The 12701-nt window shown below is 49.1% G+C and overlaps 1 protein-coding gene across 5 annotated transcripts in view; it reads right to left on the reverse strand.

Moving 5' to 3' along the window:
- The window catches only part of NAV2 (neuron navigator 2), a 399505-nt gene that overhangs the window by 63769 nt on the left and 323035 nt on the right, over window positions 1–12701 (reverse strand). For all 5 annotated transcript variants that reach the window (XR_007478781.1, XM_033409220.2, XM_049713471.1 and 2 more), the window contains exons 12-14: window positions 12288–12426; window positions 3742–4033; window positions 2297–2999 (exon numbers count right to left, since the gene is read on the reverse strand). Coding sequence is in view for 4 of the 5 variants with exons in the window: in XM_033409220.2 (XP_033265111.1) it covers window positions 2297–2999; window positions 3742–4033; window positions 12288–12426 (1134 nt within the window). In the remaining variant the exon portion in view is untranslated. The remainder of the gene's footprint in view (window positions 1–2296; window positions 3000–3741; window positions 4034–12287; window positions 12427–12701) is intronic.

The raw sequence follows: 12701 nt of genomic DNA on the forward strand, positions 1-12701 counted from the left end.
TGCCCTTGCCCAGGAAACATCTCAAGGGAAAAGATCACCTTTGTATCCATGATACCAGGCACAAAGCAGGCACTCCGTTTATGACAGTTCAGCTCCAAAGGAGTTGGTTTCTTTGATCTCTAAGCAAACATGCAGAATCAAGAACAGGAGGCTGGATCTGGAGGCGGCCTGGGCAATGCAGCCTCTCAGATGTATTCTCACATGAAAGTCCAGCCTGAAAGATGTGTCTTTTAGGTCCAGAGAGCTAGTACTGTCCAGTGATACACACAAACCTTGTGGGGTTCACAAGATGTTCAACCAGACACGCTGGGTGTGAACTGTGTCTCTGTGATAGACACACAGAAATGCCATTGCATGTCATCTCCCCCACTGCTCATGACCACAAATGTGCTGTCAGAACACAGGGAATGGCACAGACACTTCCCTCTTCCGTTGGCAGAGGGTTCTCTGGTAGGATGGAGAAACTGTCTTAAAGTCGAAGGACAGTACATACTCTAGAAATGTAACGGCTTTATTCTATCCACTAAAACTGTCATGGAACAGGTATCTCCAAAAAGAGACTATACTACTACATACTAGGATAGGCAGGTTGCCTTTCACCCAGCTAGGCAAAGTGGTGTGAGTTTGACCTCCGACCTCTCCAAACAGTTGTTACAAATCCCAATTGTTGTAAAAATAAACAAACACACAATCAACCCTCACTACAATGTCTGGTGACAGAAGAGGAACACTTTTTGCCTGGTGACAGAGAAAGAACTATCCTGTTGCAGAACCTTGGCTTTAGAGTACTTACACACCTCCAGTGTCAGGGACCTCACTACTTTATACTCCAAAGGCTAACTGGCTCCGTTGCCAAGCACTTCCAATTGTTACAAAACCAAAATCTAACCCACCTTCTTCCAACTTTTATGCCTTGCTCCTAATCCTGCTATGTGTAACTACACAGAAAAAGCCCAATCTTTTGTCTGTTAGTCCTTCAAACCATTTGAAGAGAGCTACCACACTTCACCTAAGATTCCTCTTCTTCATACTAATGCACAACGAGAGAATTCAGAACACCTTAACAATTTAGGAAAAATGTAATTGCTAGGAGTGGGCTGAAAGGTGCTCAATTCACAGCCTAAGAAGCTGCATGCATTTTCAAGTATTCTATTACACTAGCCTAAGGGTCTAGTAAAATGCCTTTGTAGTTACTAAAGGAAATCTATAATACCAAAGAGTGAATATTACATATAATACTTGAGGCAAGAAGCAGAGAAAATTTTCATTTACAAGGCAACCTGTTAAAACAACAAAGAGCAGCCCAATAAGACTTTCCCCTGAAAAAATAATCATTACTGAAATTCTAATAATCAAGTCTAGACAAAGAACAGTGAACTGCTGCATTATACCTTTCATGTGGAATGCTTCTTCTGAAGGCTTTGCAAACATTCCCATTCATCCCCAAATATGTACATGTGCACATAATTCTTATTTTTTCACTGCTAAATTTTCTATCCTTGGACTTACTCTTTCTTACGACAAGAAATTTCCTGAAAAGGTAGGATGAACTCTGCTCTATGCAGCTGCAGTTTAAAGCGAATAATCAATTTTAACGTACAAATTTCCACCCGTTGTGGAAGTACAGGAAAATGCCTTTTTCAGGTAATAGGAAATCAAATTCTCTTTTTCAAAAACACTTCTGCTTTGTTTTTTCTTTCTTTTTTTTTTTAAAGGAAGCTAAAATTTCAGGCACTGATTTGGAATTACGCGCGCAGTATAAAAACGTATGTGGGGGATACTGGACTATTTGGGGAAAAGATCTGGCCATTATGCCACTGTCTGGCATAAAGATGAGGAATCTGAGCCACAGATTAAAAACAAAACTGCTTCCAGATCTAAGGGAGTATTAGGATCTCATCTTCGATGGTAGCTAACTTTTATTGAGTACTTACTATGGGCCAGATGTAGCTACGTAGATTAATGGACACAAGAACCTGTAGGTAGGTATCATCATCCCAATTTTACAGATGAGAAAACGGAGGCAGAAGTATTAAGAGAGGTTACGTGGTGGCTAATTAAGGTGGACCTAGGATTCAAACCCAGGATGATTGATTCCAGAGGCTTATGTTTTTCATGCCAACATGGGAAAATAATCAGTTGAGCAGAATTGCTGGCAGCATCCGACCAAACAGCTTTACCCAAGGACTGAAGTGGAGAAAACCAGAGGCGGCTTCAGCTAAGAAAACAGGAAGTTATTAATCCAGGATGCCACTCCACGTATTCCAGTTCCACTCAGTGCCATTTACCCACTTACCTGCGGAGCGTGGGAGAGGCCACATCAGGGTACTTGGCCCCTGGCTGGAGAGTGGCCTGAGCCGCACTAGACACAGGCTGGGCTGCCGGGTTCACCTTCACTGAGTTACAGGAAGCCACGCTCTCGTTGTCGGATGAGATGCCTTTCTCCTTATCGGTCTGGTTGACCAGACCTGGCAGAGAGCTGCCCAGGGCTGTCTTGGAAGGCTCCCTCAGCTTGGGCACCGGCAGGCCTGCTGACTTGCTACTGATGTTGGAATCTATGCTGCTGGTACTAGACCTGTTCCCAGCCCCATTCCGGCTGGTGGATTTACTGGGCCTTGGCAGACTCCGGTACTGTAAATTTGTCCGGGAGCTAAGAGACAGATACCCATCATCCTGATTCTGAGCCCCATCCATGCTCGTCTTCCGACCGGTGGACCGACCGACAAGTGCGGACGACTTCGGGATTTTGCCCAGTGTGGCTGACCTGCTGGTGACAGTGGCCCCACTGGCTGTGATCATGGCCAAACCAGCGGCAGAGCCACTCTGCTTCTTGAACCCAAAGCTGTTGGCGTTGGCAGTGGGCGTCCTGGAGCTGCTGGGGAGGGGTTTCTTGGATTCATCACCACTGCTGCGGCCAGCATCTGACGGGGAGCGCTTCACCTGGGAGGCTTTGGGAGACAGCCTTCCTTTCTCAGACACCTTTGCATCATCTGTTTTTCCTGAGAGAGAGATCAGAAAGGTTAGCCTGCAGACCAAGAAGTCAGCTCCGCCAGCTGACTGTTTAAAATTCTCCCCTCCTCCAAAGAACTAGCTCGCTTTCTCCTGGGGGAAAGCAGTCCCCTTGGGAGACAGAGGAAAGAGCTTTTTATAAAGATAAGCGCGTCTACAACTGTCACCGTGAGGCTTTTAGGAGATGTCAATGGTTTTCCTCATTCACAAAGCAGTCTAGATTTACCCAGAATAAAGCAAAGCCAGCCACTTACTGATATGTCTGGGAAAGAGACCTTGTGTTTTATTGGCCATTCTCCCTCTGTCCATTGAAAAGTGTCCCTATCATTTTCAAGGGGTACCCCACCTTCCTGCAAAAACACTGCCCTCGGTTACATACATCCTTAAATCACGGACAACGTCAATTCAACACACCGACAGCTCCTAACCACGTGCTCTTGAATAGCCTTCACTGGGTATGTTAGCTCCGACCCAGCACATGCTTAAACCGATTCAACATGTCTCGGCAGTTGAACCATCTTCAGAATTTCAGAGGCTCTCATGCTTACATACTTCCACTTGGAGAAAGGTAAGGATGTGAACCTTTCTGAAAGCTGGCTATGAGCAGAGTCTAAACCCTAAGAAGAAATACCTGTGCATTTTATAGGGATTTAAAAATATCATCAAGCCCTCGCTAGAGTGACTGCGGTTCAGGTTTTGAAAATGACAAGTGCCCACGCATGCCTGACTCACCAGTTCCTGGGGTCTTCAGCGTGCCTGCCGGGGCAGCCGGCTTCGTCCTCGGCATGGTGATGCCCACCTGAGCTGTCATGCCTCGCCGCCACGAGCCTGTCTGAGAGATGACGGGGTTCTTCTTGCCCGACGTGCTTTTGTCGGACTCGTCAGACACATCAGAAGGATTCCGCCTCCACTTCGACCCCGGCTCCATCTTTATGCCGCTGTCTGACCCTCCGTCTGACTTCTTGACATCATCGCCGGACCACAGGGAATTCCTCTCCACCTGTGAGTGCTTCTCAGCGTCGGTCTGCGAAGGAGACCCTCTGAATTAGTCTTTCTCAAACGCCAGGCTAGAGAGCCCCTCACCCCAGAGCAAAAATGCCCATGCCCTGGACAAGTTAAGGGAAAAATAACAGATGACTACTTTAAAATGTTTGGGCCTTGTACTCTGGTTGTCTTGTTAGGAAGCCTGATATGTTGGGTCCAAGGAAAGTAAAGAATACGAATATGTCCTAAAAGGGAGTGAGGGAGGAGAGTAAAAAGAGCCAGAGGAAAACGAGGGACAGAGCCCCATGGAGGAGAACCAGTGGACGGAGCTGTGACAAAAATCCAGCCACCAGCTCTGCCACTTGGCGACCAGCCTCCTCGAGCTCCGGCAGCCCGAGCTCTACCCAGCTCACGGCCTCCCAGCCCATTTCCCTTTGTTCAACAGCTCCCGATCACTCCACCGGCAGCCAGATCTCTGGATCGAGCACAGCGCCACAGTCTAACGCACCGAGAGCGAGCGAGCGAGCGAGGGCGGCTGCTAGCTCCCCTCGAATCAGGGAGAGAGAGGGGCCGAGAGGAGGCGAAGCCTCAGAAGCCACTTCCTCCCCACGACGCCATGTGCTCCCACCCAGCTCCATTCATACGCCGCTGCTGGCTCCTCTTGTGGGATTTTGTGCAGACGGGGGATATAATTAGCCAGCTTTCTTTGGAAGAGGCCTGACCTGCTGGCCACGGAGCCCAGGAGGGGACAGAAGCGTGATGGTTAATCATGTGCTGCAGTTAAAAGCCATAACTCGCTAACCAGAAAGCTTTGGGGGCCTCCCTAGGGGTTGGGGCCAGTCTGAGCAGACTTCAGCGGGGAGCAGCAGTGCAGTGAATGGGGAAGGGTGGTCAGCAGCAGTTTAGGGCGGCTCCCCTGCGACACAGGTCCCATATTTGCTGTACTTAACTACCAAGCGTGGGCAACACCAGCAAGGCAGCAAATCAAAACGACCCCCTGGCAAGAATCTGGTCTGATGCTCGTCACTCGAGATTAGTACCGATGGCTTCCTGCACGGAATACGCTGGCAGAGTGGGAGCAAAGATACATACAGACAAGCAGCCCAAGTTCAATCGCCTCTCTATCGCCACCACAGCCTCCCCCCTCTCCCTCAGCCACCTCATGGGTGCCTTCAGTTGTTTGGTCATTCCTCAAACATCTCCACGAGGTACCAGGCATAGAGAGGAGGACAGAAACACTCCTGGGCTGCAAGAAGCTCGTCGTTCAGCTGCGGCAAAGGACAGAGACAGAGGCGTCCCCACAGCAGGCACGCAATCAGGCTTGGTGAGGAAATGAGCAAATCGGTCGGCGAACACATGCTTCTCGAGCTACAGCACACTTTAACAAAACGACCTCATCCGATCCCGACAGCTGTCTGGTCAAGGAGGGTAAGCAGGTAAGTAGAACTGTCTTCATCTCAGTTTTACAGAGAAGTGGAAACTCACGGTACTTGCTCCGTGTCCCAACTACACCAGCCCGTGTTCCTTCCTCTAAATCTTCCAGTGTATTCATTCAACCAGAATTTCCTCCATGCCCGTGGTTTGCCGGGCACTATGGTGGGTCTGAGGACCTGTGAGTAAGATTGGTTCCCATCCCTTCTGAAGTTTATGATCCAGTGAAAGAGGCAGGGATTGGAAATATAAGACAAATAAATGGAAAAAGACAAGGAGTCTGAGAGAGAATTACAGGCAGTGATGTAATTTAGATTATGATGACGGGGGTAGGTACAGTGGTCTGGTAAGGCCTTTTTGAAGAAGTGTCCTAAAGAATGAGCAGAAACTTACCGAGAGAAGAGTTTAGGGAACAGCATGCCAGGTAGAGGGAAGAGTATGTGCAAAGGCCCTGAGGCAGCAAATATCTTGGCTTTGGAAACATTCACTCAACAAATATTTACCGGTACCGCTGTGTGCCAAGCAAGCTTTTGGGTACTGGGAATACTACAATTAATGAGAACAAAATATCAATACGAATCATCAGCCTCCTGGAGCTTATGTTCAAGTACATTCTAACACATTCTTTTACACTCTAAGAGGTACTGAAAACTTAGTACATACCATATCCTGGGGTACTGCATTAATTATTCCTTTAATGCTCCTATACGTTATTTTCCCTCATCAAATTATAGTGATGCTAATAGTAGGAGCAGTAACAATTAAAATTTACTAAACATTTACTATGTGCTAGGCACTGGGCTAAAGTGCTTTACATGTACCATTTAATTTAATCTTCACCAGAAACCTATGAGGAGGTTATAGTTCGTAGTCTCGATTTTACATGAGAACACTGAGGCACAGAGTGGAAAAGAAAATTGCCCAAGATCACACGGTGCAAGGATTCCAGGGAGCCTGAGTGCACAGCCCATGTTTTAGCCATCAGGCTATGCTGCCTTCCTGGAGAACAAGTCCAAGGACTTGAGGATGCTGCATGTCCAGGGGCACCTAACATTAACACCTACACCCAGTAGATTCTCCTTCCACCCTGGCTGGCCGGTGGTTCCCCAGCTCCAATTCTGGAGCAGTTCCAGCCTAGCCTCTGGGTGGGACCTCCAGAACTGATTCCACCCCAGTGGCAGAGAAAGTGCACACATCCCTGGTCTGGGACTACAGTTGAATCCCCCTCTGGAAAGAACAATCATCCAACCATCACAGCCCCACAATGTATGTGGTCCAGGGTGGTAGGCTTCCCAGCTGCTCTCGGCACAGCGGCCTCTGCCCCGGGACATTACACTGGCTGTGAGTTCGCATCTCCTTAGCAAACCCCTGCTGAGCTTGTGCCAGATCATGGCACCAGGAGGGATTAAAAGATGAAGAAGGGCCAGGCTCTCTGCCCCCAGAGCTTACAACAGGAGGGCCAGCAGGACAGCCACATGGGATGTACGAAGAGCTGCACCCTCCCCTTTGCCAGCTGTGCCCATCTCAAGTGGTACCTCCTTTCTGTAGCTACTCCTACTGTAAGCCCACTTACTCCTTCAGCATCCAAGAGGGAAGGCAGGGAGACAGCCACACTCAAGGAGGAAGAGGGCCTGGAAGATGGGAGAGTTCTCCCCTGAGGGCCCAGGTTCCCCAGAGACTGAAGAGGGGAGGCCAGTCTTCTGAGAGCGAGAGGATGGAACCAAGGCGCTGAGGAACGAGGTGCAGCCGTGGGGCGGGAGGTGGAGGGAAGAGCGTGGGCTTGGGGTCGGACAGACTTGAGGTCAAGTACTAGGTGCTGCAACTCCCTCCTGTGCTGTGTGTGACCCTGAAGGAAGTGGCTGAGCTTCTTTGAGATTGTTACCTTGTGCGTGAAACAGGGGTGATAACAGACAGGTGTCTCAGAGAGCTGACGGTGGGCGCAATGAGCTCAAGGTGGAGGGACTCAATTTTAACAGTGGCTCTTTTGTCACCAACTGTCCCCCCTCTGAAAATCTCCGGCACTTTAGCATTTAATCTATTTCTGTCTTGCATTAAGGTGAACAGGGTACTTGTCTTTTGTGCTCTTAGGCCACAAGCCTCTAAGAAGCCAGAGACATTGCCGTCTTCAAGCCACACCATCCCCTGCGGACTGAGATGCTACACTGGCTAAAGTCTGAGTCCCAGTAATAACAGAAACTAGGATCAGCGTCAGCATCATTACCTGCCGCCTTTCTTACTGGGCACTGGGTGCCTCTGCACACATTATTAGCTCATCTAATCCTCTAAACTTGCACTTTTATCTGTATTTGACAGACAAGGAAAGCACAGGTGTGAAGAGGAAAGGTAACTCGCCTCAAGTCAGGAGCAGCAGGATCCAGCAGGTGGCACAAGGGGTGCCCCACCCACACCCCAGCCAAACCCTATCCTTACGTCCAGACCATCACCCGAGAGCATCCAGAGAGCCCAGGATTACTCAAGGTCACACAGGACAGGAATCCTTGCCACAGAATTCAGAATTTTGTTTCCTTCAGTAGCAAAAAGTAAACTCACATGGAATTACCATTTTCCCCCCTTGTATATTTTATTAAAATTTCAAAGGCAGTGAAAATGAGAGGAATCTTGACATATGCCTTTTTTGTACCTTGGCACCTGGAATGGAACCTTCCACAGACTGAGAGAAAATGCCGAGTCACAAGGACAGGAAGAGATAGATGAAAGGGATGTGGGGAAGTGATGTTCATGTGTGAAAAGTCTTCTGCCACCAACACACTGTCCTAAAAACAAAATGCTGCAAAACTTAAGACAAAATGCTCTGACAGGGCTTCCCTGGTGGCGCAGTGGTTGAGAGTCCGCCTGCCGATGCAGGGGACACGGGTTCGTGCCCCGGTCCGGGAAGATCCCACATGCCGCGGAGCGGCTGGGCCTGTGAGCCATGGCCGCTGAGCCTGCGCGTCCGGAGCCTGTGCTCTGCAACGGGAGAGGCCACAGCAGTGAGAGGCCCGCGTATCGCAAAAAAAAAAAAAAAAAAAAATGCTCTGACACTACAAAGAAAGGACATGAATAACAGTCAACTTTTGGTTCCTGACATGAATGGAGGAAAGCAGCAGAGGTATAGGTAATATAGAGGAAGGAAGGAAGGAAGGAAGGAAGGAAAGGGAAAAAGGAAAAGGAAATGGAAAGGAAAGGAAAGAAACGAAATGAACCATCTGAGCAACTACTGAGAATTAGGCTCTGAGGGAATTCCCTGGAGGTCCAATGGTTAGCACTCAGCGCTTTCAACTGCAGAGGGCCGGGGTTCAACCCCTGGTCGGGGAACTGAGATCCCGTAAGCAGAGTGGCACAGCCAGAAAAAAAAAAAGAAAAAAGAAAACGAATTAGGCTCATTTATCTGAAAGCATGTTCAGATAAAGAATGTCCATATCGCTCTCACACTCACCCTTCAAGATAAGCCTAGTTACCGTGATTTTATGTAATCACTGGGAGGCAGAGGCTTGGAGAGGTTGAGCTTATCCAAGGATGCCACAGAGCTAGGAGCTCAACCCTGACTTCAAAGGCCGCACCTTTTCCCTGACACTGCAGCCAGACTCACCAGCTCTCCTGGAGAAAGTTGGTCAAGAGGCTGTCAGACCCCAGGCAGGGAGATGCTTTGCCCAGCACACTGAGAAGCAGTGAGCACAGGCCGATGCTGGGTATCTGGGCACGGGTGCCCCATCGAAGACCCTCCCCGTGCTCCTCGACATCCTTGAGGAGACAGTCACTCACAGACCAAGGGGACTTCCATCCCCCAAGGACCGCTCCTCTGTTACCGGCTGCCGCCTCTCTCAAGCAGCTGAACGAGGCTGTTCCTTAGGCTTCCAGACGATAGCTCCCCTGTTCCTTAGATGTACTTCCTTTTGGCTGGTCTTCAGAGGCTTTTCAAATAAACTCAGGCAGGCAAGCTGTCCTCAACCTGCTTTCCCAGCGGACACACTGGGCTACTTCTTCCTGCCTTTCCATGCCTCGCCTGGGATGCTTTGTGCTGCCCATTTGTCCAGGGAAATCCATATGTGATGGGAACCTGAATGAGCCCCGGGGAGGATGGCAGTGCACACCTTCCCGCTGCCTGACGCTGCTCCGAGAGGAGTGATGGCCCCTAGCCTTCCTCAGAGTGGTACAGGGGAGGAGGGGAGAAGGCTGCAATTTATGTGGATTCAGATATTTGGAGATGCTCCCTGGACAGGAACAAAGGGATGCCAAAGAAACCATCTCAGCAGGACTCTTTGTAACTATGGGTGCAAGTCTACATTTATTTTATTCCAAGACCTACTTGCTTAATTTTTATTTAAATATTTTAAACTCAAGTAGTTGTAGAGCAAAAAAACAACCCAATAAATAGTAAATTTTTTTTTTTTTTTTTTTGCGGTACGCGGGCCTCTCACTGTTGTGGCCTCTCCCGTTGCGGAGCAGAGGCTCCGGAAGCGCAGGCTCAGCGGCCATGGCTCACGGACCCAGCCGCTCCGCGGCATGTGGGATCTTCCCGGACCGGGGCATGAACCCGTATCTCCTGCATCGGCAGGCGGACTCTCAACCACTGTGCCACCAGGGAAGCCCAATAGTAAATTCTTTACAACCCTTGATGTTATCTTTCTGATCTTGGTCAAAAGACATGCTTGTGTAATATTCTTGAAGCTTTTCTGATGTGACATTTGCTAAATGAAAGCAAAGAGCTGGTCAAGGAGGAGGGGGGCCTTGACATTAACCAAATTCAAATGTATCATTTGTAAATCCCAGATGGTTACTCTGTATCAACGTGGAAAACAGATTCTAACTCCAGGTTTGTGGGAAGGGAACAAAGACAAGGAGACTGTTCCAACAATGTTTTGTTGGCTCAGTGAGCATTTTAGGAGCAGGCTTCTTCCTACCTTGCAAGTAAACAAGAGAGAAACCTACTGATTTATAGATCTCTCTCTCCTCTCTGTCTCTGTCTCTCCTTCTCTCTTAGTTCCCCAGCTCCGTATCTAAGAACTGTCTAGAAGCTTGGTTGTTGTTACCTTGAAATTAAAATGAGTCTCGGAAAAAAAAAATAAAATTAGTGTCCACAAGGAAAGGAAAATGGTGGATTTTTTTTTTTTGGCTGTGCCCCACGACATGCAGGATCTTAGTTCCCCGACCAGGGAATGAACCTGGGCCACGGCAGTGAAAGCACCCAGTCCTAACCACTGGACCGCCAGGGAAGTCCCGGAAACTGTGGATATTATAACATTTGGCAAGTGGTAGGGACACAGTCTGGCTGGGTGTTGCTAACTTGTGTCTAATAACTAATTAAACAGTGATCAGTTGGGGGTGTGGCTTAGGGTTTTTTTTAATTAACTTTTATAAAATTGAGGTATAACATTCATATACCGAATGTACAATCTTAAGTATATAATTGGAAGAAATTTTCTGAAATTAACGTACATAACTACCCCTCAGATCAAGATGTGGCACATGATCAGTACCCCCCAATCTCTGGGCTCCCTTCATTTGGGTAGTTTTTCTTCCCTTAACCGCCACAACCCACCCTTGTTTGCCAATGATAATTAGAAATTCAGGCTAAAAATGAAAACTCAAGAAGTCATAGGCAATCCCAGAGGCAACACCTAATAGATTTCATCAGGCAGTCTGTGTTTACATTTCTGTGGTACAGAATTAATCCCACACTCTGACACATCCTTCATTTAGCCCTGTCCTCAAAGAGAAAGATACCTTTGAAAGCAAAGAGATTCCCAAAGCAGCTCCTATCTGCCCAGAGTGAGACAGAGCGGAGGAAGGAAGCGGATGTGAAAGGAAGGGAGTGAAAGAAGGGGCTGTGTCAGCTCTGCCCTCAAAAGGTCCCTCTGGGAGACTCCATCCCCATCAGACCTTCACATGGGTTCACCCGAGGCAGCGGGCCCCACTGGAGGGAGGGACTCATCCTGAAAAGGATTCCAGTCCATATATGCCAGTGCCACTGTGGGGACTGGTGGTGAGGATGGCAACTCGCTTGTCCACTAGTAAAATGGGCTTATTAGAACCAATCCCCCTGACCACTGAGGGATGCTATGAGGGGAAGCAAACACACCTACACAAAACTGCTTTGGAAGCACTGCATCTGAAACACTAAACCAGAGAGTTTAAAGCAGGGGTTGGAAACTCAAGTGCCTCAGGACAGGCAGGTATTTGAAGGGTGTAGCTGGTTGGCACACAGCGGCATGGGCGCCCTGTCCAAAGGCGGGGACACCTGGACATCTGTTGGTTGTGGAGAATATAGACTCTGGGAGGCGATATCTTCTGATTTTTCAAGAGAAACCAGAAGCTCACTATCATGTGAAGTGATGAACTTTAAAAAACTTGACATGCCACCCCATTTAAAAGAAGAGTGATACCGGGGGCCAAGTACAATACACTGGCAGGAGGATACGACCCACAGATCTGTTGGGACGTACTGGTCTTCCAGCCCAGGCTTCTTAACGTTGTTCCCACCCCAGCACTCTTGAGGAATCAGACGAACGCCATGGACGCGCACTCCAGACTAAGAACGGCCAGTTGAGTCCAACATCCTTTTTCTTTCTTTTTTTTCCAAATAGATGATGAAACTGAGGTCCGGGAAGGAAACAGGATTTGCCAAGGCCACCACAGTGAGAGCGGTGAGTCTCCCCACTCCCGTTTAGCGTACCCCGATGCTGGACCCCACCCTCTCCCTGCAGGTAGAGGACAGAGTGAAGACATAAGAGCACAGGCATCAAGCAGGAGGTCGGGCCTCATCTCACGGACCTGGAGATTCTGTGCACCCCAAAGAGCCCCCTTGGCCCACAAGCCCAAGGCTCTCTGCTGGCAGGGGCTCTGGGAGGGACCCTGTTCCTTACCTGGACATCCAGGCTCTTACGCGAGGAGGCAGGCGTGTTGGCATAGGAGCCGATGGAGGAGCTGGTGTTGATGTCATCCGTGCTGAGGTTGTCTATGGTGTCGCTGATCCCGCTGCTGACGGAGCTGCTGTCATCCCAGCTGCCAAGACAAACACAGCCTGAGCACCAAGACCTCACACTGCGTCAGCTCAGCAGCGTCTGATGATACAGACAAGTGTGTACCATCCTCGAAGGCTCCGGTGTCACGAAGCCCCAGACAGAGCTCCTTTGCCTCTGATGTGACTCATCTTCAAGGGTGCCATCCATCCGTTTCGTCTGGCAGCTGGGTCAAGTGGCTGATGGGTACCTTCCCCTGAAGGGTGGGCACCTCCCTGAGCAGACGTGGCTGGACACCTACACCCTGCCTACCGCATC

Source organism: Orcinus orca, chromosome 8, assembly GCF_937001465.1.
Source record: "Orcinus orca chromosome 8, mOrcOrc1.1, whole genome shotgun sequence".
NCBI lineage: Eukaryota > Metazoa > Chordata > Mammalia > Artiodactyla > Delphinidae > Orcinus > Orcinus orca.